The following is a 24,066-nucleotide window of genomic DNA, read 5'->3' as shown; positions in this document are numbered from 1 at the left end:
GGCCACATAAACATCTTTTCTCAGTACACAAGACTTTTGTCATATATTTGCAAATATCTTCTTCTCTTCTATGGGTTTCTCCTTGTTTTCGTTGTTCCTGTGCTGCAAATGAACCAAGGGCCTTGTCCACACGAGACAAGCGCTCTACTGCCAACTGTATCCTTAGCCCTTATTTTGTTGGGACAGGCTCTTGCTATGTAGCCCAGCTTGGCCTTGGATCCTAGACCCTCCTGCCTCACCCTCCTGAGTAGGTAAATGTTGCTGCCGCCTTTGTCATTTATCTATCTCCTCCTGATTCCTGTGGTCCCAGAGACTGTTTAGATATGGGTCCTGTATCTGTTACAATAAGAAAAGTGGGATATGGATCTCAGGGACAAATGAAGAAACTAAATTAAAAATTCACAACAGGAAAGACATTATTTATTAAAAAAACATCATTGTTAGATAGTTATAACTTTTGATGGTGCCTACAAACTAAAAGTGAACCTTAGACAAGCTGTCATATAGTCCTGTTAGCTGGATGGATGCAGAGACAGAATAATGAATGAAGCCACGCCAGGGCAAACAATTTAATATTTGTGAAATTTGGAATTTTATTTATAATTGCTCAGGTAATGTCTGGACTATCCTGAGGAGAAACTTTCAAATCGGCTTCATGTAAAGCAGTGCAGCGGATGATTCTGGGCTGTGCAATCAGCTTTCGTATTCAGCATCTTAGAGCAGCGAGACGGGGGTGGGGGTGGGGGTGGGAGGGTGAGGGGGTGGGGGGGGTGGGGGTGGGGTGGGGCGCACGCGCGCGTTCTGCAGAGGCATTGAGCCAGTCCCTCCGGAAGTTCGCATTTGACTCACACAGGCACATTCCAAGGAACATAGGATCCAGGTTCATCTCTTGGAATCTGGAAGGAAAGAACACATTTGGATGCTTATAACTTAGAAAAATGAAGCCAGGCGTAGTGGCGCACACCTGTAACCCCAGCACTCGGGAGGCAGAGGCAGGTGGATCACTGTGAGCTCGAGGCCAGCCTGGTCTACAAAATGAGTCCAGGACAGCCAAGGCTACACAGAGAGATCCTGTCTCGAAAAAAACCAAAAAAAAAAAAAAAAAAACCAAAACCCAAAACAAAAACAAAAACAAAAACAAAAACTTAGAAAAATGTTTGTGACGTGGGTTAAAAATAACACCAGAAGATCAGAAGATAAAGAAGGTGAAAACGACCTCAGTCAACAGGCCCAGTGGGAGCTCACAGGGTAGCGTCATGTGATGTATAAAGAAGGCATCCTGGAGGGGATCTCGTGGGGGCATGGAGAGATTTCAACTCCATGTGTGGAGGGAGCCAGTGTCTGTTTCTCCAGTGTGAGTTAGTGCAGACCATGCAGAGCCTGCATGGAAGGAGGGTAGAAAGGACACTCCGTAAGAGAGGGAGACTGAGCTTGTAGCCAGAGGGGAAACAGAGTGGCCCGGCTTCCTTTACAATCAAAGATCAGAAATCCTGCTGCTCCATGACAAGCACAGAGAGCTGGGGTGTGCGCTCAGCAGGGACGCCACCCTAGGAACGTGCTCTCCATCACACATTGCCAGTGCCTGTTTGGGCGACAGTGGGGATGGGATACAGCAGTGTGGCCTTCATTCTTGGGGAGGGGGGTGTCCCAGGATCAGGCCACAGCCCCCAGAACTCCCAGGCCTGACTCAGACATCCTTGAAAAGGAGTGAAACAAGGGGAAACATCAAGCTGAGAGAAGGAACCTTCTGTTCCCTTCAGGCGATATGGAACTGAGCACATGGGAGACCAAGCGTGGCCAGGCTGATGGAACGACACGGCAAGTTCAAGAGCCGTTCTGCCCCGCTCACATGGCCTGAGGACCTCCTGCTTTCTTTTTTTTCCATGGAAAAAAACCACAGTAGTGGGTTAAAAACAAAAACAAAAACAAAAACAAAAAACCCAAAAAACTTGGCCATGAAGCCAAGGGACAGAAATGAAGAATTTTATGAGTTTTTTTCCCCCCACTTGGGCAGAACATACCATTTTTGTGAACTTATCTTCACAGGCCATTCTGATCCTCTCTGGAGTCAGTGGACTATCAAGCTTCAGTGGACCGGAGATGCCTCTCTCCTGCCGTGCTGCACTCACAGCATCGTGGATAGCAAAAAACACTGAACATCCCAGGAACACGCCAGATTCTCCCAGACCCTTGAGAGAAATGAGCCATGTAGATTATGACACAAACTGCCCCCCCCCGCATCTCTGAACATATGTGCATATGTACACACATAGTGCATGTTAATTATATACATACATTATATTGACCTATAGACCGCCTAATATGGCCTGTATTAGGCCTATATATGGCCTATAGACCGCCATAAGTAAATTGTTGTTGAATAGTAGCTTAACCATGAATCTTAATATTCTCATACTTAGAATTCTAGCTGAAGAAAAAAATGATTCCAAATGGAGCAAGCATGAAGATAATTATTGTAATGTAAAAAAAATCAAATGGAATCTGATAGCTCACAGTAGAGTCCAAGACTAGGAATATTTGAGGCATTCTGCCATGTTGCTAGGTTATTTTATAATTAGAATGCCCAATAAGGATGCTTCTGTAATCGCAGGAAAAACGTCAAACAACCAAGCTGACCAATGTCTGACCACCCTACAGATACCAAGTGGCACCTCGCTTACCTTAGATGAATACAGGGTGTTTGAGTGCTCACACGGCGGCAGGAAAGAGATGTGCATCTCCGTGGGGATGTCACAGATGGCAGGGATTTTGTACTGGTTTGGACCGCGACTGTACAGAACGCCCTGAGGAGAGTAACTCAGCTCCTCTATGGTGTAAAGCCCCATTCCTTGAATAAATGCACCTTCGATCTGACAGAAAAGGAGGAGTTACTGCCTGTGCAGCACCACAGCCCAGAGCATCTCAACTGCATGCTGCTTGTCTGACCTTTAGAGCTACTGTTCAAGGGGTCTTCCAAGGCATCTTGGAGAATGTCACAGGAAGTACACCTGAAAACCTGTCTATGTATCCCACCCAGTGCTGAATTCCAAGTCTTGGCTTAGCCACTGAGATGACAATCAAGATGAGTTCTCATGGGGTCTGTCCACCTACCTTCATTTTTTTCAACCAATGAGACAGATGGAAACCTTCACTGACTTAGTCTGAACAGACCCAGCTGACCAGGGAAAGGTCCTCAGGGCTGGGGAAGTCCACTTTCTCACCATACACAAGTTTATAGGCTGCCTGGGCTTCCTTTCCTGTCTAGGCTCATTTACTCCCCTGTAATGGGAAGGGTGTGACTTGTGTGTTCTCCAAACCTTCTCTACAGCTTTGAAATGCTCAGCTTCCTGTGCACAGTCATGTGACCGAAAGCACCAGGGACGGATCACGAAGTTCAATAAATCACGCTCAAGAGCCAAATGATCTCCCAGGCCATGTCACCCCCAACCACTAAGTGCTTGCTTTTTGTCAAGCCCCTATCAACCACAGCCTCTTCTCTTCCCCAAGCCCCATGGCTGGGTCCTCTGATAAAGGTACCAGGGGTCTTGGCCAAGTGTCATACCAGCCAAAACCACAGTATTCTCTCTGTATTTATTTAGGGTGATTTCCTCTATTCTTCTTCCACTTGAACATCTTTGCTCATTTTAGCCTGTCTACCTGGTCCATACTAACTACCCCAAATCTCCTGTATGTGTGTGTGTGTGTGTGTGTGTGTGTGTGTGTGTGTGTACATGCAAGTGTGCATATGTATGGGGTATGTATGTCCATGTTTGTGTGCATTCACATGGAGGCCAGAAATTAAATGTCTGGTACCTTCAAGTATTGCCCTCCAATTTATTTATTTATTTATTTATTTATTTATTTACTTATTTATTTATTTGAGACAGGGTCTCTCACTGAACTTGGAGCTCCCTGATGCCCCAAGATGAGTTCCAGGAATAAGTCTGTCTCCGTCCTGGCCTGGTGCTGACATCGCCGATGTGTGCTGCGGTACCTGGCTTTTACAGAGCACTGGGGATCCGAGCTCAGGTTCTCACGCTCGGGAAAGCACTTTATCCACAAGGTCATCTTCCTAACCCTGGGGTCTGCCTGTCATGTCTGCACTCCATACATTCCTCCCCCAATTCCCAGTGACGTGCCACAAGTGGAGAGATGCCACAGGATGCTGTAACTTAGAGGTAGTGGGCCGAATCACCTACACGTGTAAGTGAGTAAACAAGTGTGTGAAGAGCCCATGTGGCTCCCATGTCTGTCAGAGGCCACTGTGCGCCCAGGCTCAGTACTTGGTGTTGTCTCTTCTGCATCCCCCAGGCTTGGCGCCCACTTCTACATTTGCCCTTGCTTGTCTCAAGCCCTCCAGTCAGACTTCATGTGTCTTTAAAAAACAACCCAAAGTACTGTTTCTTCCCTTTTTGTAGATGTTAGGAAATCCAGGTTCTGCAGCGGAGTCTAAATAGAAAGGCTTTGACTAAAGGGGCAAAAGAATCAGGTTACCAGTGAGTGTGCACTTCCTCATCAGAACTTGTAGCGGTTTCTGCCCCACAAACAGGAAACAAGGCAGAGCAATTACATTTACCTGGCCCATGTCAATGGCTGGGTTTATGCTGTGGCCAACATCCATCACGATGTCTGTTCTGATATTCTAGTGAAAAAAACGAATATATATTTTAATGCAGATAACTCACAGAGAAGCTGAGAAACACATGCTGCTAGGTATGGGATAAAGCCTTTCTTTGGATCACATTATTTCATGATAAAGAAGCAACAGAGAAGGCCAGAGAGGTGGCTCAGTGGCTAAGAGCACTGGCTGTTCTTCCAAAGGTCCTGAGTTCAATTCCCAGCAACCACATGGTGGCTCACAACCATCTATAATGTGATCTGGTGCCCTCTTCTGGCCTGCAGATGTATACCCGTGAATAATAATAAAATAATTAATAAAAAAATAATAATAGGGCTGGAGAGATGGCTCAGTGGGTAAGAGCGCTGCCTGCTCTTCCAGAGGTCCTGAGTTCAATTCCCAGCAACCACATGGTGGCTCACAACCATCTATAGTGTGATCTGATGCCCTCTTCTGGCCTGCAGGTGTACATGCAGGCAGACATTGTATATATAATAATAAATAAATATTAAAAAAAAATAATAACAATAACAACAACAATAATAAAAACATATACTATATAATATATATACATACATACTATATAGTATATATATAATTTTTAAAAAGAAGCAAAAATATTTTATTATGTGACACAGTTTATTATCTAAAACCAGTTTTTTTCGACACAGGGTCTCATGTAGCCCAGGTTGGCTTTGTGTGATATGTAGCTAAGAATGACCTTTGCTGTCTGCTTCTCCTGCCTCCACCTCCCCACTGATTAAAAGTACATCCCACCGTGCTGGCTTATATAGTGTTGAGAACTGAACCCAGGGCCTCAGGCATCATAGGCAAACACCCAATCACTGAGCTCCATCCCAATGCCCTATTCTGCATTTCTTTTTTTTTTTTTTTTTTTTTAGTTTTCTTTACTTTTTTTTTCTTGTGTGGATTAGCGTTTGCCTACATGTCTGTACGAGTACTCCGTGCTTGTTTGGGGAGGCCAGAAGAGGTCGTATCACTTGAAACTGGAGTTACAGATGGTTGTAGGCCACCCGAGGTCACTAGGAACCGAGCCCGGGTCCTCTGCAAGAACAGCAAGCGCTCTTAACCACTGAGCCGTCTCTCCAGCCCTCACACAAATACTCCTAACCAGATTAAGCACCATGTTTTCTTTGGAAAGAAAACATGCCTTTGTTTGGCTTCAAGCTGGGTGATGCAAGAGACTAAATTTAATCTCCCATAACAAACAGTGAAACAGCAAAAGCCAATATCTTTGGCCTTCAAAGGCCCTGTTGCAAAAACTCTACGGCTACTGTCCAAGGCGATACAGAGTCCACCCCACTCTGAGTCATTTCCCAAAACACAGAGTTATGAAGTGTCAGCAAAAAAGTGCTTAAACTGTTGTTCATTTGGGGGTGGGGTGGGGAAAGAATCAATCTGCCTTCGTGACTTGCTTTCTGATACCCTAAAAATCGCAAAGCTTAGAAGGCCCTCCCTGGGGGTGCTGGTAACACTCCTGTCCTCCAACAAGTCAGTAGAGTCTTTGGTGTGAGTGACGACGGTCTCTGAAGTGTAATGTTAGTGAGGGTTCTGCTTTCAAAGGCTGGGGCTTATGGCTCGCTGTCACTGTGCTCTGTGGGTCTGGGCTGTGTGGTGGTCTGCCTCCACAGGGACACTTAACAAACTCCTCCATTTGGTGTTCACAGTCTGTGCATCTCTGTCAAATCTGGTTATTGTGACACTGGGACACAGCACAGACAGTGGCATATCACTCTGAAATAAGGTTAGAAAACACTACGGCTCCTATCTTAGGTGTGCTCTCACATGTTTGTGTGTTCAACTTTCCCTGCGACCGGTACCTCCTGACGAAGCCAGCTGCTACGTGCTCAGGACGCTAAGTGGACAAACAGGTTCAAGGAAAGGATATTGGCTAACAGCCACTGACAAACCACAGCCTTCCACTAACAATGTGATACAGCTTACAGGAGGATTCTCTGGCCCTCACCTTGAGATGACTGCAGCCCCCACCAAATGCCTGATCATAGCCTCAGGAGAAACCCGGAGCTAGTGTTTCCTAGACAGACCATGGGATCCGGATGCGTGGTCCTCGGAGGTTGTGGGAGCCAAGAAACATTATTTGAAGTTGCTAATTTTGCAGGCTGAAGAGACTCTGGCCAACTTGAGCGTGGCGAGCATTGTTCTGGCAAACCCTCTACCTTGCTAAAAACAGTTAGATTACATTCCTAAAGCTAGCCACCAAGATCTAGCCAATTATTGGGCCATTTTCTCCTCCTGAGGCTGACTACTATGGTCCAGCTGTCAAAATATTACAGTCCAACAATCAAAAGCCCGCTTTGGCTCATACAATTAACATACCACCATATCCTAGCGCACTCTAACACAGCCCTCCTCTTTTTCTCTTCTGAAAACAACACCTGAAAGGTCATTGGCTGCTGTCTTCTGCCTGAGTCAGAAAGCAGACACTAACTTTTCTTCCCTGCTTAATAAAGGATGTCTCTGTGAAGACAGGTGTTTGTGTGTGGTTTGTGCCCAATCTGGGGTCTGGGAGGACACCCCATTGTTTGGGGGCCTCCTTCAGTGGCAATATATTATATAGCAGTAAATAGCTATATAGATACATCTCATGTATAGGAGTAGGTTCAAACTCGGGTAAGTGTTTCCAGCAGGCAGTTTTCCCAACATGACAATGGCTGAGAAACAGGGAGGACTTTGGGTAGTCTGTCATACACTCGCCTTTTGCCTGTGGGTGGTGCCTACCATGAACGACCAGTATTGCACATCTCTTAAGATGGTGTGAATACACTATAAGACATATCTTGAAAGTGCATACTGATATAAGAGCTATACCTGTGGGGAGCAAGGACAAGGAGCCATGTTGGTGCTGTGAGAAGAGAGGCTGCGGTTAAAAGGAAGATGAAGGAATAAAAACATCAATGCCTAGAGCTCTGAGGATGCTGAGTAAGAGGGCTTGTATTTGTGGATGAGACAACCCAAGCTAAGTAGACAGGAGGGACAGGACACTGGTGATGACTGACTCACTGCCTACTCCCCAGCCCTTCGCCCATGGGGGACATAGGGATAAAGCACCTCTGTTCTTTCCTATATCCTTATGCCTAATGCAGCCGATCATAACACACCACACTGTAATCAAGGGTGGCTCCTCACAAGATACCTCTACCTGGGAGACCATCCCAGGCCACTCCGCAGATGGGGAGCTAAACATGAGGTCACCAAGAAAGACTGCAGCTACCTCTTGAAGGCAGGAAGAGAGTTAGCTCTCTGTCTTAGTAAAGTTGGAAGCAGAGAACACAGTCTATTTAACCCCCCAGCAAGACACCTGCAAAGTTGACCATGGTGATGCCAGTCAAGGATAACAGCTAGCACAAAGTCAAGGGCAGAAGCTAAAGAGCAGAGGTCAGGGACGGACAGAGGTGGATGGGGCCTTCCACCACCCTAACTGGGTGGGTAGCACATGAACGTCTCGCCCTGCCCCCCGGTTGGGCTAGAGGGACATTCATATCATGTGGGGAGATTCCATTGGCTCCACCTATGATACTCCCAGAGAACTAACCAATCTCACGGCAGTTACTCAGGCGCCCTTCAGTCTCCACCACGGCCTTGTAGTGACCCCTAGCCTAAGAAGTCCGGTGGCTTTTTCCCTTTGGGAACCGCCTCCTCTCCAAAGAGCCTCTCACTTTCCCTTAATTCCCACTATTCTGTATTCTCTTCGTAGAGCTTCTACTTTGCATATTCCCGCGAGAGTCCGCGCCTTTAATTCCCACTAGTGTGACACAACAAACTCAGAACCACTGCCCCAGGCCCGTCTATAGTGACTATGGGTGTCTAGCAACCTAGGTCCCTTGCATCAAAAGTGTTAGTGGACCAAGACAGATTCAGTTATACCAAAACAAGTAAACAAACAGATAACACAACACAAGCCCGAACCGATACCAGGTTAACTATTACTGTTCTTAACAAGGCCAAAGCATAAGAAAATCTAATGTTTCCAACAACTTTTTGTCTGAGTGAAAAGGTATTCAGAAAGTAGTCAGCGTGAGAGAACTCAGCACAGAGTGGGACAGCACTCAGCACAGAGTGGGACAGCTACTCCAGCCCAGCCATGCTTGCAGTAACCAGTCCTTTGACCCAGTCCTGAGTTCCCCCAACAAGAATCAGTCAGACTTAGAATCCTGACAAACTAAATACTCCAATGAGAGGTCCAAGAAAGATATATATAATTTCAAACTCATGAAAATTAAAAGATTAAAAAATATGCTAAGAACATATTAAGTGAAAAATTATACATAGTAACCATCTAAGAAGATAGGCACAAAGGGTATTTGGAAGTATCAAAAGCTGGAGCTTGCTTCCAGGCAGATTTTAGGGCAGATTATCACTAAACTAAACTAGTTGCTTAGTCACATGACATTTGTGAAGGCTATTGCAATACCATTTGATGTATCTGTGGTCATATATATGAATATATATATACACATATGTATACATATATGAATGTATACATATGTATACATATATATATATTTTCATATAATGACCAATGAGTATTTTCTTTACCACTAGAGGCCAAGTAGAGCAAGGAAGCTGAGTCCTCGATGCTGGTACACATGTGCGTTCATGGGTGTGAATCTACAGCCCCCCTTAAAAGTATAAGATGACCCTTCATCTATGGAAGGAGAGGGCCTGGCTGGCCACTGCCTGTCCTGAGGTGGCCTGTGGTGTTTGCTAGCAGGCTATGGATGCTTACGGTGTCCTTCAAGAACGTCACATGAGACACTCCTCATAAGAGGCCAGGATTGCCAGTTGGGACAACAACCTACACACATGCCTCTGTCAGGCTGTTCTGAAGTGGTTTCTTTCCTAATTCCAGTTAAAGGTGAAAAATAAAACACATAAGAAGGAGGACAGTTGTTTCCGTGGAAGGTATTATACCACTAAGGCAATTGATGAGTTTGTTTTTTCTCTAGTAATACAGAGAAATCATCCTTTGGACAAATGCAGGGAGCTGCCGCCACATACCCAACCTCCCTCTGGTAGGCAGAGCGTGTGGGGTTTAAGCTCCTCAGCAAGTACAGTCAGAAGACTCTCCCAGGTGGGACTAACCTTATGGTCCCCAGTCAGGCAGTCTATTTCAACCTCTGAGCAGGCGGCTCCAAAGACAAAATATTCGAAGGGATGGCCTTCCCCCTTCTCCCAGTTCATGTCCGACTCATAACCCCTGAAAGAAACAGAAGTGGTGAGGAGCATTGTGAAGTGACCAAGTCCCAGACAATGATGTTCACACCAGACAATGATGTTCACACCAGCCTAAAGGGAGCTGTGCCAGTCCGAAGTGCACATGTGTACAGGGATACGCCACTACATAACACATGCTCAAAAATGTGCTCAATAAACGCAGCTTGGTGGTGAAGGTTACTCCTGAGGTCAGCTTCTGACTGAAGGATTATTTCCTTAGAGGACATCCGGTTCTGTCATTCAGATTGGGGGATTCGGCCTGCATCTTAAGCCAAACACTGTTTCAAAGGGGCCATGTTTCTCTTCACCCGCCCCACCCCCCAGCCTCCCATCTCTCCAGTGCTATGTAAGGGATCAGGCTCGCCACCTGGCTCTATGCTGGCTCCACCCATCATGGCCCTGCAAGGACACCAGGTGAATGTCAATGATAAAAGAAACCCAGGCCAGCAGCTTGCTAGGTCCCCTTCCATTCTCCCCTGTCTCCCCAGCCTGGAGGTGGCCATGGAAACGCTTCCAGTGTCTATTCCTGATAAGGCAGCGGGAGTCCCAGGCAAAATGGGAATGTGAGCTTGGACCTGTCTCCAAATGGTTTTTTAGAATTGTGGTTGTGGGGCTCCACAGTTACAGTAAGACACCCCCCTTCCTCCTTCCCTCCCCCTCCTCCCTTCCTCCCTCCGCCCTCCCTGTCCCTTCCTCCCTCCCTCTCTCTCTCCCTCCCTGTCCCTCTCTCCCTCGCTCTCCCTTCCCTCCCTCCGGGAGGTGTCTATCTTATTTTTGGCTTATTTTTTCACCCATGACTCTTGTTTCTTAACTTGTGGGATAAGTGACATTTTCAACAAAAAGCCACCACTGTGGATTCCAAGTGCTACTTCCCAGAGAGACATATCATGGCCGCCGTATGATCTGAATTAGCTCTCAATTCAAGCTCACCCATGTGAACCATTTCTCCAGAAAAGGTCTTTCTGGGTACCCGTATTAACTAGCAGACAAATATTCCCTCTAAAACCAGGCTAATGGAAGCTAAAGAGTCATTTTAGGGGGACAGAGTTGCATCTGGAACTGAAACTCTTCCTCAAGCTCACACTGTCCTTTTCCATGACTATGACTGAAGGGACATTTTTACCTGAAATATCCAACAGCTGAGAGGCTGATGCTCTGGTCAAAAGCAGCTTGGGCCTGGAAGAGGTGAGCAGAACACGACATAACAAGGGCTCCCGAGGGAACCGCTCAGCGGTTTAGCATTATCGGTACCATGTGCTAAGTAAAGCGATAACGAGGAAGGCCCGAGATGACCCGTTCTCGTCATCAGTCTCCATCTCCCCAAGCATTCGCCGCTTGCTGTGTGGAGGGGCGGCATTTGCTCAATGCATATGGTTGTAATAAATGTCTGCCGTGATAGGTTAGGCTCATAAGCCGAACTGTAATGGCCACCCACGTCCTGCTTATGAAGAGACCCACTCAGTCATCCGGAAAGAACTCGGGCTATTAACACGGCCAATTTCTGGAAACAATGGCTGGACGTTTAGCTTTATATTATGCATCCATTACAGTTTCAGTTGAGGGGAGTGATTTTGCTAAAGTTGTACCAATTACATCAAACGCTCTCCTGGTTCTGCAAGTACGTATGGCTGGTTACAAAACAGAAAAGCAAAGGCCACCTCCACATTCTCAGCTCTAAGAGAAACGGTGGGAGGGGCAGTATATAGAAGACGTGGGTTGCATGGCAGTGCCTTGCAATGGATGGCAAAGGACGCGTGTCTAAATTACATATAACAGGGTACCACTTTCTCCAGACAGCCATTTTCAATCTTTCTGGACTCAGGAAACACTGGGCGGGGGAAAAACAAGGATGCCAAGAACAGATTGTAAAGTTTCATATTCCATAATTATTAATTACATAATGAGCCTTTATGAAATGGCTGGAGCTTGTGGGTGAGATGCGAGTGGCAGAACAAGCCACCAGCATTCTAGTCGTGCATGCTCACACTGAGCAAGCTCAGCCCTGGAATCTTCCCAAGCACAATCATTGTCAAGCGCCCACTTTGATGTTGCACAACTAAAAATCTAGAGCAGTCGGCATGGCAGCTTTGCCAGGGTTGTAAGAATGTATGGCCCATAGCATCTAACACCTAATAATCTGCCACTTTGGAAAGTTAGCTAGTTGACAACAGAAGGTGTGCCTTCTCTTCCAACCTTACAGCAAGTGTATCCGGAAGCAGGCGGATATCTCCAGTCTACTGGGTGTTTGTGATCTGTATAGATCCTAGCCCATGGCTTGGTTTCCTATTTGAGTTTTATAAGTTATTTCATTTTATTTCCATGTGTATGCGTGTTTTGCCTGTGGGTACGTCTGTGCACTGTGGCGTGTGCAGTGCCTGCAGAGGATGGAGAAAGGGCTAGGGCCTGGAGTTAGAGGCAGTTGTGAGCAGTTGTGTAGGTGCTGAGAATTGAACCTGGGCCCTTTGAAAGAGCAACACGTTCTCTACAGTTCTCAACTATCTCGCTACCCTCTGATTCCCCGGCTCTAAAGGAGTGTCTATGTGAGTGTCACAAAATGGCCCCAGTACTGTTTTTCTACTTTAGGAACAGTAAGTCCAAAAGAAAAGAACACTCAACTGTTATGGAAAAAGCCCCTAGGTTCTGCAGCAAGAAGCGTTATTAGGCATAGGTTACGGCAGGAGTTGTGGTGGGGACACCGCCCTTCTTTGCAGGGCAAACATTCCTGGGCACTTCTCCCACTGTACATGGATCGCCACATGCCATTCACGTGGGGCCTTTGCCACATGCAACGATGGTGTCTTTGATTTGCCCTTTCCATAAGCATAATTTGCACACATTTTTCTCCCTCCTTCTATACCTTGTTAGTTTCTATGTTAAAACACAGAGAACCAACGAGTCTTACCCACTCCTTCCAAGTTCCACGCGGATTGTTGCTGATGATGGGTTCAAGGCGTTTTAGAAGAGTCTGGCAAGCATCCTGTAAGCGATTTTAAATTAAAGTTCTTAATAATTCCACGAGAGCATCAATGTCAGAACAGCATGGGACGTCATCCCACAGAGTCATCTCGGGAAGCACCCAGGAGCAAGGAGACACAGCGTGTCGGTACAGTAGAGGATGAAATGAAAGCGATGTGTGTGCCTGTCAGACAGGTGCTAGTATGAAAGAAAGTGCCTTACATACTACCCTAGGTCAAGACTTAGCAGAAGGACCATTGCAAACCATCAATCACTGGTTGCAAAACATTAGTTTTCTGGGCACCTTTGTTCAGGTTTTAAGAAGCCAGAGTGAAAGGTGATGGACAGACAACATCACCCAAAGGCCGTGGCAAGAGGTAGGAGCTGACTGAACTCAGAAGGGGGAAGATATTGGGGTTTGGGGATGGAATGAAAAGAACCTGCTGAGCAGTGGCGCAGGAGGCGCAACCGCTGGTTGTGACGTCACATGCTGGGTCTGTGTGCCTGCCCTGCCCTGGGTAGAGGAGAAGGTAAGAGACAAACAACTCTTCTCTTCTGATCTCTAGCTGTGGATTTGACCCTGGAGGGTTAATGAACGACAACACTGCAGCAGGTTTTTTACCTTAACTGCCAACCCATTGAGATCAGCCACCACCGATCCTCCAGAGGCATTTGTGTTGGGGACAGTTTCTGTGCTTGTCCCACGCAGGTGGACGCTAGACATCGGCATCCTTAATTCACGGCTGACCACCTAGAGTTTCAAAGGTAGTTTATTTCCAAGCACTTTGGTTAGTTGCAGTGCGTGCTTGGATGGCACAGTGTGTGTGTGTGTGTGTGTGTGTGTGTGTGTGTGTGTGTGTGTGTGTGTGTGTGTGCAACCCTTATATGCACACCAGGGACGAAGGAACAGACAAAGCCATGAATTTCTTTGGGTACAAAAACCCCTCTTTTCTAAAATCCTGCTTGCTAGTCTGGACTCCAAGTTTTAAACACTTTTTCTTTTTCTTTGAGTTTTTCTCATGTGAAACATCAGGAAAAGGCAGCAAGGCTCCAAGCTAGAGCAGGGGGAAAGCTTCATCAAGTCTCTGCATTAAAGAGATCAATGCTGAGCTGGGCGTGGTGGTGGCGCATGCCTTTAATCCCAGCATTCGGGAGGCAGAGGCAGGTGGATTGCTGTGAGTCCAAGGCCAGCCTGGTCTACAAAGTGAGTCCAGGACAGCCAAGGCTACACAGAGAAACCCTGTGTTGAAAAGCCAAAAGAAAAAAAAAAAGAAATCAATGCTATTCTCCTCACTACACTTTGCAAAATTCTAGCAAAGTGGACATCACTTTACCAGGAGCTGCCTGCCTTCTCTGCACAGTTCTGGACGTGCTGCAGGAACAGAGTGCCTCTCAGGAAGGGCATGACCCTCACGAACAGGTGCATCACCGGAGGAGAGAGTGGTGCTGGGGTAGAGAATCAATATAGGACTCAGAGGTTTCTTGAGTCTATATTTTTAGTGTCAGGGAAAATCATTTTAGTCGATTTGAAATTCATCTCCCTCTCTCTGGCTAGCAGCACGCTTGATAGAGTTTGTGCACAGCCTGCCCAAGGACACAGGCATCCAGGACCCTTCTGCCATGGATGGCTCTCAGAGAAGCATCTAGACAGTGCACAGATTCTTAACATATGGTCTTTGGCCCAAGGGGGGGGGGGGAAACACTGAACTCTCACTGAAAAGTAGAACTAGACAGTTCTCAACTATTAGCAGAATGGAACCCAAAACCCAAACAAATCCTATACACCCCAAGTCCCCATAACTAAAACAAACAAACAAACAAAATATATGACATCACTTGAGTTGCCTTCATTCAGCTGAAAAATTATCTAATTTTTTTCAACTATTCATCAAATGTAGTGTTAGTTAAGGGTGAAATGCTACAGATACTTACAAAAAATAATTTAGTAATGTGTCAAGTAATTCCAAATACTCGTTCTCACGATCCAGGAATTCCATTCAGTAACAATCACTGAGAGGGTCATGGGTTTATTTTGAGAAATATTCATTGACTAATTCAGTAGCTGGGGTAGAGTTAATTACAAATACACACCCCTCCCCACGCAGCCATTAAGAGTCATGATTGTTAAGAATGTCCTTTTGCCTGTCTGCTTTATCTTTGAGACAGGATGTCACTAAGTGACCAAGTTTGACCTGAGCTTGATCATCCTGCCTGCACCCCCAAAGTGCTGGGGTTCAGTAGTAGAATCGCTAATAAACAGTGGCAAGAGATATCAAGTCTGATTTATGTTATTGATTGTCCACAGCCCTTAATATAAAAAGGGCAAGAAACATTGTCACCCATCAGAATTTACGCATCTTTTCACCGCCCAGTAAAGACTTAGAAAAGAACAATCCCGTTGTCAGTCTATCCAAATGGGAGCCAAAAACAAACACAGATCTTCTTCAGCAACGAAACAAGCCCATCTTTTGGCACATGCTTTTCTGGTGTTCAGTAATAAAGCCGACTTGTTTACCCAGTTTCTGCTAATAGCTTAATGCCTAAGCTATCAAACCGACAGCCTCCTACCCGTTAGTTTAGGACAGAGAAATGTACTCATGGACTTCTGTCACGAACACATCTGTGAGGACACACACAACGGAAGCCAGGGCTTGTACTCTTACCTGAATCATTTTAGTGTGGACACCCTGGCCCATCTCAATCCCACCGTGAGTGACCAGCACAGAGCCATCGAGATAAACGTGAACCAGAGCAGCTGCCTGGGGAGGGGATGAAAAGAGATGACTCACAAGAGGTCACTGTAACTGAAACACTTTCTTCCCAGGCCCTGCATCATGTGGATATATATATCTCCTATATTACACACACACACACACACACACACACACACACACACACACACACACACACACCAGTCATAGGGCAATGGCAGGGCAAGTGCTGCATAGCAATCACCCCCACCATCTTTGGTGGTTTTGTGTCTTTTGTAGGACTGTGACCCTAAGGTGCTGCTCCCTAATTAGGGTTTGTAAGAATATAGGTATCTACAAGGATTGTCCCCCCCCACCCCAGCCCCCAATAAGGGAGGAACAACATTTTAGGTTTCTTTACTTAGGGGAGGGCTCTCTCTGTTTTAAAATGCAAATGTATGAATACATAGGTTGAGGGGATGGGGTGGTGGGGTGGGCGGGGGGGGGGGGGAGGGACGACACAGCTGGGCACACACATATTTTCATAGCTGTATATAAATTACAGAGACCTCAAAATGCAATTCCAAACAAGGTGCACTGAGGCATAATCATTATTTGGCTGCAAAATGACCTCAGATTACCCTAGAACAGTGGTTCTCCACCTTCCTAATGCTGTGACCCTTTAATACAGTTCCGCATGTTGTGGTCACCCACAACCATAAAATTATTTGCTACTTCATAATTATAAATTTTGCTACAGTTATGGATAGTAATGTAAATATCTGAGATGCGGGATATCTGATATTTGACCCATGTGAAGGTGTCATGTGACGCCAGACCCAGAGGGGTCATGACTCCCAGGCTGAGAACCACTGCAAACCATCTTGGCTCAGAACTGTGGACTTCTGGGGCAACTGTTTGACTGTGTAGTTCATACATAAGGTTGCAGGAACCAGGAGCTGCTCACTGAGTTAAAGGCTTGCCGCTGACTAGCACGTGGCTTCTCCCAAGTCTCCCTGGGCTAGACAGTCTAACTCACCGTGTCACCTGTGAGTGTCTGTACTGATTGCCACCTTGCAGGGACCTAGACTCACTTAGGAGAGGAACATCTGGACATTCCAACCAAGGAGTCAGGAGTTCGGGTTGCGTGATGTGAGAAAATTCAGCCTAACGTGGGGGGTGCCATTCCAAAGGCTGGGGTCTAGCCTACATAGAAGGCATGCCGTAAGCCGAGTGCTACCGTTCATTGGTGCCTGCTTCCTGAATGAGGATGCTGAGTGACCGGCTGCCTCAAGTTCCTGCCCACCCTTCCTTCCCTTCACGGCGTCTGGCTTAATCTGGGATTTAGAAAGGCAAATAAGATCTATAGAACATTCTGGTAACAAGGTAATTCCCACTCCATAAACCTAAGAATCTACCAAGACACTATTACTCAGATTTGTAAGCAAAGTTCGGGAACTGCATGCAGTTGTCAGGTAAGGACTGTTTTCCTAGATTAACTCTTTGCCTACCAGAAGGACTTTCACATTGACCTGTGGACCACCCCTGGAAACTGCCTCTTTATCAGCACCCTAAGCTGTGCATTACCGCAGTGAATAAGCTGAAATCGCCACCACTCCAAGGACGACACTTTGGACAGTGAACGCAATCTCCGTTTTCCTGGCCAACAGATATAGACTATCGATGTCTTGACGAAATAAAGATAGCCTGCATCTGAGGGCAAAGGCTCAGTGCCCAAGCAGACAGTCTTAGAATATCAGGTATACTTAAGGGCCCTGCAGAGATGTGGCAGACTGTGTTTACGTGACTCTAGGAGACACCGTTCTGTGTTCCTGGCTCTTCCCAAATGCAAGATAAGGAGTGGTGTCCTCTTCAGAGAGCCCAGAGCTGGCTGCCCTGCACTATGGTGGCAGATGTGGCAGTCACTTCTGAGCTTTGGTCTATTACTTTTCACAGTATTCAGAAGGGATATATCCTAAGCCATCCCTTCGAATTGGACATAATCTCTGAGATGTACTAGGTTCTCAGAACGAACTTGCAAGAGCACAGAGATTCAACCTGCTTCATAAGTTTATAGGTTCTGCATCTTGGCTCCTTGGCTCTGGTGAATGTGAGCGGACTACACAGGTGGGCTTGCTATGTGTGACTAAGCTACGATTACTCTGGATTTCATGTGTTCTCCATTGTACGACCCTGCTGGTGACAACACTCTGCCTGTGGGTCAAGGGCAGCATTTGTATCAGAGGTTGCTGAGTAATTTGTTCCATGTGGTGTTGCAAACTCCTCCAGCCATTGAAAACGTCAAATTTGGTCCCCGTTAAGTGGGCGCCACCGCAGGCTCTGCGCTTAGCGTCACAAAAGATAGTTTCACAAAGCTCCAGCTGAAAAACTGACACAACTGGCCCAATGAGTCAAATGGTCCTCAAATATAAAGGGAGGACGTCGTTGGATTGCCGAGAAGTTAGCTGTAATCTCAAGAGTCCCCAAATGCCTCCTCAGCCATGCAGCGTCTGGGGCTCTCCTCTATACATTGTGATAAGCCCTGGGCATGCAGAAGTTAACTAGATGCCATCCACTGTCATCCTTCAGGGGTCCCTGGCCCTCAATGAAAGAACCTGTGGGTGAGGGTGCATTTGAACCCTTGAGCAGCGGGATGAGAACGGCGTCCACTCGGAAAGGCAGCCACAGACAATGAGGACACGGATCTGGGGTCAGGCGTGCTGAGGTCAAACCTGTGTTCTGCGGCTCACTAGCCGGGTGACCGGTAACTATGGGAATCTCTGTGTAGACAGCTGTTCCCCTCCCCTTCAACACACTTATGCATGCATTTGCATTTTAAACAAAGGGTCTTTGCACATAAACCTGAAATGTTGCTCTCCCCCGGGGACAGGGAGAGACAGAGATCCCTGGAGATATCCACGTCCGTAAATGCCCCTACTTAGCAGACAACGCCTTAAGAGACAGATTGCTATGGCCTCCTGTGTCTCTTTCCAGAAGGGAGTTGGAATCACAGAAGAGATGAGATCACAACGAGCAGGTCGACAAACCCAGCCGGCCAGGCCTTCCATGGAGAAAGGCCTCGGGTCTCTGGTTCCCTCCTCTATTTGCTTTGCTGCAGAGCACAGCCCTTCAGGACGAGCCTTCCAGCAAGCCTTCTGTGTGTGACAGATCTCACCGCCTCCACTCAGCCCTAAGCAAAGCTTTAAGCACAGAGGCTCCACACGGAGGCTTCTTAGACAGCTCTGACAATGAAGCTGCAGTGGTGGCCCTCGTCTCCTCTCTCCTCAGGTCAGCTGACTCCTCACCTCACTTCAGTCAGAGGGTGCTTTGAGGAGACAATCTCCAGAGCTGCCTGGACACAAGGGTCAGCCTTGGCCTAGATTCTCCCAGCCGTGGAGCTGTGGACAGGGCTTTGAAACACCCTGAACTTCAGTGCTCTCAGCATGAAAATGAAAACCCAAATTTTGTAGGTCTTCCTGAGGGAGTAGTGAGATTTAAAAAAAAAAAAAATCTAAAGATTTGTTTGATTTTTATTTGTGTGACACACACAGACAGACAGACAGACAGACACACACACACACACACACACACACACATACACACACACACTCACACTCAGAGGACAGAAGAGGTTGCCAGATCCCCTGGAACCAAGTTACAGGCAGCTGTGCGCGAGCAGCCTAGGTTCTGGGAATCGAACCCCGTCTTCTGTAAGGGCAGCAGCAAGTGGTCCTCACTGCTCAGTCAGCTAAGGCCTTGACTGGAAATCTAGACAGACTTTTAGCACAGTGGGTAACTGAAAATTAGTCTTCAAACTACCTTTTGAGAGTGTTCTAGTGAGGGAGTGAGATTGCTTGGCTTTGTGGTAGAGGAGACACTACCCAATGCCGCCATTACCTTACAGGCAGCCTGACAAGTTACCCATGACCTTCAACTCGCTGCTCCTGGCTGCTCAGGGACAGACAGCCTGGCTGATCTCTCTGATAGCTGCCAGCTAGGAAGCAATATATTTATCCCCCAGAAGTCACTGCACACAAACCATTTTCCCAGTGGGAGCTTTTTCCTCCCTCCCTTTTCAATAACTGTGCCTTTGTCTTTGTTCCCGAACGGTGTGCATCTCAACTATCTCCCTTATCTGAGTAAATCTCGTGCAGGTGGCTAAGTGGTTCTGTGTCCTCGGATCAATTTCATCAGTGCAAACAGGCAAGGAGTGAGAGGTGCAACAAGACAAGCCTCTGGGTGCCTACTTTTTTTTGTTTTGTTTTGTTTTTTGTTTTTTGGGTTTTTTTTGAGACAGGGTTTCTCTATGTAGTCTTGACTGTCCTAGACTTGCTTTGTAGACCAGGCTGGCCTCGAATTCACAGAGATCCACCTGCCTCTGCCTCCCAAGTGCTGGGATTAAAGGCGTGCGCCACCACCACCCTGCAATTCCGGGTGCCTACTTAAAGCTGCACACAAATGTTCCAAGGATGGCGCCAAGCTCAGCTGGGTCGGTTGGGTGAAAGGATAAAACGGGGAGGGAGGGAGGGAGGACCTCCCTACACCCCGCACAGGCACTGATCCTGCCCATCGCCTACCTCCACCCCGTCCTGGTTATTCCTCTATGAGTCTCATCCAAAAGACAACCAATGTGAGGGCTCTGCTGTCCCTCTGTGTAGATGCACAACATGCACACGTATACGTAATAAATTACGTAGGGAGTCCACATGGCTGCTCTACAGGAAGCTAGAATACAGCAAGCAGCCCTTCACTAGGGATTACACCCGAGTTTCACTTAACACCAGAGGCAGAAACAGCGAGTGGGATTTAGTAGCTACACATAGACGCATTTAGTCAGTGAAAGAAACCATAGCAACAATTCCCAGTTTTCCCTCTTAACAGCCGTGAGGAGAACAAAGTCCAAAAATTGTGTTTAAGAAGTTAACTAACTTGCTTTTCCAGGTTAAGTCTACCCCACCACTTAGGAAGGAAGTCAGGCACCTGGCGTCTCACAACTTCCCAATTCTATGTCATGTCTAGAAGTACTGAGTCACTGTGACTGGAAGAGGCGTCTCCGAGGCCTTCCGTCCTAGTCTCTCACATGAACATCCGGGACTCAGAGCAGTTATGGCGGCCACTTAGAACCAGGCCCAGGGATAAATCACATCTCCTCCCCATTTTCCACCAAGAACACTTCTCCCCTCCCTGCTGTGGAGGTGTGGAGCAAAGGAGCTCCTGTGCCCCAGAGTATACAGGCTTTGCTAAGCACAGCCTGGGGGCGGGGGTGGGGATTAACAGTTGGGCAGTGCTGTCACATGGCTAATTCAACACATGGGGATGTTTCCTCCTCCCCACCTTTGTCCCGTGTCTCCCCCAACACCACCTACCCCCGCCCCGCCTCCCTGGGCCTGTGCTGTTTCAAGAACTGACCTGTCCCAGGGCTACTGAGCCAAGGCCCACAGGATACTTCAGGGGAATCACGGCCAGCCCCCTCTTCTTCCAGGAATTCTCTGCGTTGAATTTTCCCACCGCTGCCTTCCTCTCGGAGTAGGAACTCCTGGCCATGCATTCTGTCCAGCACTCAATGAGGGGCTTGGTGCTGAGCTCTTGCTTGTAGTGGGATCTATCAATTTGCTTGTACATATTTACAGCTCGGACCTATGGAAGAGAAGAAGATTTTTTTTAAAAAAATGAGGAGAAGCTCAGAAGACCCAGCCTTGCCCACCACTGCCCTCTTCCTCCACTTTGGCCGACCACTGATAGAGCCCTTGAAAGCACAGCATCCTCTCCATCCTCCACTCTGCTAGACTCACTTGTCCCTACGCTGTTCCTGTGCCAGCTGATAGCGTGGAAGCCTTAACCTCTATTCCGCGCATCTCAGTATGGTCCAGTTACACTCCTGACTCCCAGTTCTTGTATTTGTGAGCATCGGTCGGAAGGTGCCAGGGCTATGAAGCCAGGGTGATGCAGATGCTATGGCAAGATGGGACCACTCACTCCCAAAGCAAACCGACAGGAATATTTGTTTAAATATAATCAGTGGCTAGGAGAAATGAGATTACTTTAAAAATATTCTTCGAGAGTTTCATGCATGCAGATAATATTAGTTGTTTTCTTTATCTATTCCTCTCTTTCTACCCCCCTCCCTATCACACTAAAACCCTTCTTATTCCCGACAAGCTGTGTATAATTAGCATCCTCTGCACAGACGTGGGTGGGAGGTTATTTTCTGAAGCATTGGCAGCTGACTAGTGGTTACACCACTGATGAAAGTGACCTGCTCTGCTGCCAGCAAGCACTAACATTAGTCCCTCAAGGCAGGGTGGCACCTCATGGGCTCCTTCCTCTATCCAGGATGACGTGGTGACCAGCTCAGTCTTGGGTAGGTCTTACACAGGTAACTACAAATGAGAAGATTTTTATCCCCAAACATCTGACGCCCTGCATAGGCTGTTACTGTCTTGCCAGAGCGGGCCATAGCTGAGAGTAAAAGACACCAAGTGCCTTGTATTCTTACTTGAGAAACCTCTCAGTTATGGCCAGCTCTACTCCGCAAGCAGATAGAGGCCATCTTAAACACCCACCCACCCCTCTTGTAATCGCTCAGATCCTTATAAGAGGGAAAGTGGAACTTCATGCAACGTGCCATTCTAGAGACTATTCTGGACCGGAAGGGATGTCCTTGCCTAATTCCCCTCTCCCTTCTGCTGCCAAACACAAGGACAGAGGCTGTGGTTAGGTAGCCAGGAAAGGAGAGACAAGATCTCCTCCAAATTTAAGAGACATAAAGAAGATGGCTCCTACCTAGATGGCCCCTACTTCTGGTCCTAGGGTGTCGTGTTAAGGGGGAAAATGGAGATGAACTAGGGGCTTGGGTTCTCCAAGGCCTCCTGGTGCAGGAAGCAAAGAGGTGTGCCTGCCAGAGGGAGTGCTGCATGAAGTGGGTCTGTGTAAGGTGCCAGAGAGGAGACTGTAAGCTGGTTGGAAATAGTCGGTCAGGGGTGCGCATGCGTGAGTGCGTGCGTGCGCGCATGCGCGTGAGCCTGCGTTTTTCTCGGGTACTGCTCTTCATCCTTTGTCCTCGCCGGCCCAGTGCAGAGGAGAAGGAGAGACCTAACGTCCACACTAGAATCTGGAGTGGAAGAGGCACCAGGGAGGGAAAGTATCTTTGCTAATGAATAAAGTTTATGCTGAGACTTAAAGAACCGACAGGTGATGACGACGACTTAATCTCTGAAGTGGCAAACCTCGTGACAGCCACCTACAATGTTAGGGAAGTAAGGAAAGGGGTTTGGCGAGCTTCGGTGGTGGTTACGCTGCTGCTGCTGTGGTTTGGATGTGGTTTCTCTCCCAAGGACCGGGACATCTGACGTAAGAGGCTCAGTATAGTGGTGTTAGGATGGTGAACGTTTTCAGAGGCAAGGCCAGGTGGGAAGCGGTGTCTTCGCATGAGACTCTGGTTACTTCCCACGAGACTGAGTTACTGGCAAAGCTTGGGAGCTGGAAAGAAGGCTCAGTGCTTAAGATCATCGACTGCTCTTCCAGAGGACCAGGGTTCAAATCCCAACGCCCACATGGTGGCTCTCAACTGTCTGTAAATCCAGTTCCAGGGGACCTGACACCTTCACACTGACACACATGCAGTCAAAACACCAATGCATATTAAAAAAAAAAATAAGTGAGCTTCGTTGCCAAACCTTTCTCCAAATTCTTGTCTTGTCATGTGACCCCTCTTGTGTAAGATCTTACAATGCCAGCTAAACTCTGCATGAAACAGACCTCTTTAAAATACATATACTACATATAAACCTATTGTTACAGCAATACACAATGGTAACACAACCCAACTAATGAGAGCTTCTCACTAAACAGGTGAAAATCCAATTCATGACTTTTTAAATTTACTTTTACTTTATGTGCACTGGCGCTTTGCCTGCATGTTTATCTGTGTGAGGGTGTCAGATTCCCTGGAAATGGATACAGACAGTTGGAGGCCGCCGTGTGGGTGCTGGGAATTGAACCCACGTCCTTTGGAAGAGCAGCAAGTGCCCTTAACCGCTAAGCCATCTCTCCAGCCGTTGCAATTCATGCTCTTCAAAATCGTGTTTCCCAGAATTTTTTTAAGATGGAACATGGGTGAGACAAGGACCATTAAACTCTATTAACTAGTTGGCTGAATAAATTCAAACAAATAATTTACTTTCTGGATCTCCTCTCTGATTCTTCAACCTAAAAGGTCCCCAAAGCCGTCCCAGGTCAGCTAGTCAGCATCTTTTATACACAAGCCTAGAGAAGGGTTACCTGCTCAGGGGACAGGCCACACTTGACTGCCACTTCTGTGATACAGGCCTCGGTGACCAGCCCTGCCTGAGGAAAGCCAAACCCACGCAAAGCAGTGTTGGAGGGCAGGTTGGTTCTGCAGGCCCAGCCCCGACAGCGTAGGTTGGGAAACTTGTAAGCGTTGTCCATCTTCAGAAGTCCCATTTCTATCACCTGAAGAAACCCAGAATCGATGTGAGAAAACCTTGGCCTTCTGTGCGTTTCCTGACGTCACATGCAGACACCTCA

At 47.2% G+C, this 24,066-nt stretch overlaps 1 protein-coding gene across 1 annotated transcript in view; it reads right to left on the bottom strand.

Annotated features, from left to right (window-relative positions):
- Window positions 1-759: 759 nt before the first annotated feature.
- AOX1 (aldehyde oxidase 1) overlaps window positions 760-24,066 on the bottom strand; it is a 74,162-nt gene continuing 50,855 nt past the window's right edge. The window contains exons 25-35 of the mRNA XM_084778666.1: window positions 23,800-23,991; window positions 20,929-21,156; window positions 15,493-15,588; window positions 13,452-13,580; window positions 12,777-12,851; window positions 10,998-11,050; window positions 9,743-9,857; window positions 4,577-4,642; window positions 2,682-2,870; window positions 2,022-2,189; window positions 760-896 (exon numbers count right to left, since the gene is read on the bottom strand). Of these exons, the coding sequence (XP_084634792.1) occupies window positions 846-896; window positions 2,022-2,189; window positions 2,682-2,870; window positions 4,577-4,642; window positions 9,743-9,857; window positions 10,998-11,050; window positions 12,777-12,851; window positions 13,452-13,580; window positions 15,493-15,588; window positions 20,929-21,156; window positions 23,800-23,991 (1,362 nt within the window). The 3' untranslated portion in view covers window positions 760-845. The remainder of the gene's footprint in view (window positions 897-2,021; window positions 2,190-2,681; window positions 2,871-4,576; window positions 4,643-9,742; window positions 9,858-10,997; window positions 11,051-12,776; window positions 12,852-13,451; window positions 13,581-15,492; window positions 15,589-20,928; window positions 21,157-23,799; window positions 23,992-24,066) is intronic.

The sequence above is a fragment of the Acomys minous genome (genome assembly GCF_964271855.1).
Source record: "Acomys minous genome assembly, chromosome: 4".
NCBI lineage: Eukaryota > Metazoa > Chordata > Mammalia > Rodentia > Muridae > Acomys > Acomys minous.
The sequence above is the reverse complement of the archived record's forward strand: the minus strand, read 5'-3'. Positions and strand labels throughout refer to the sequence as shown.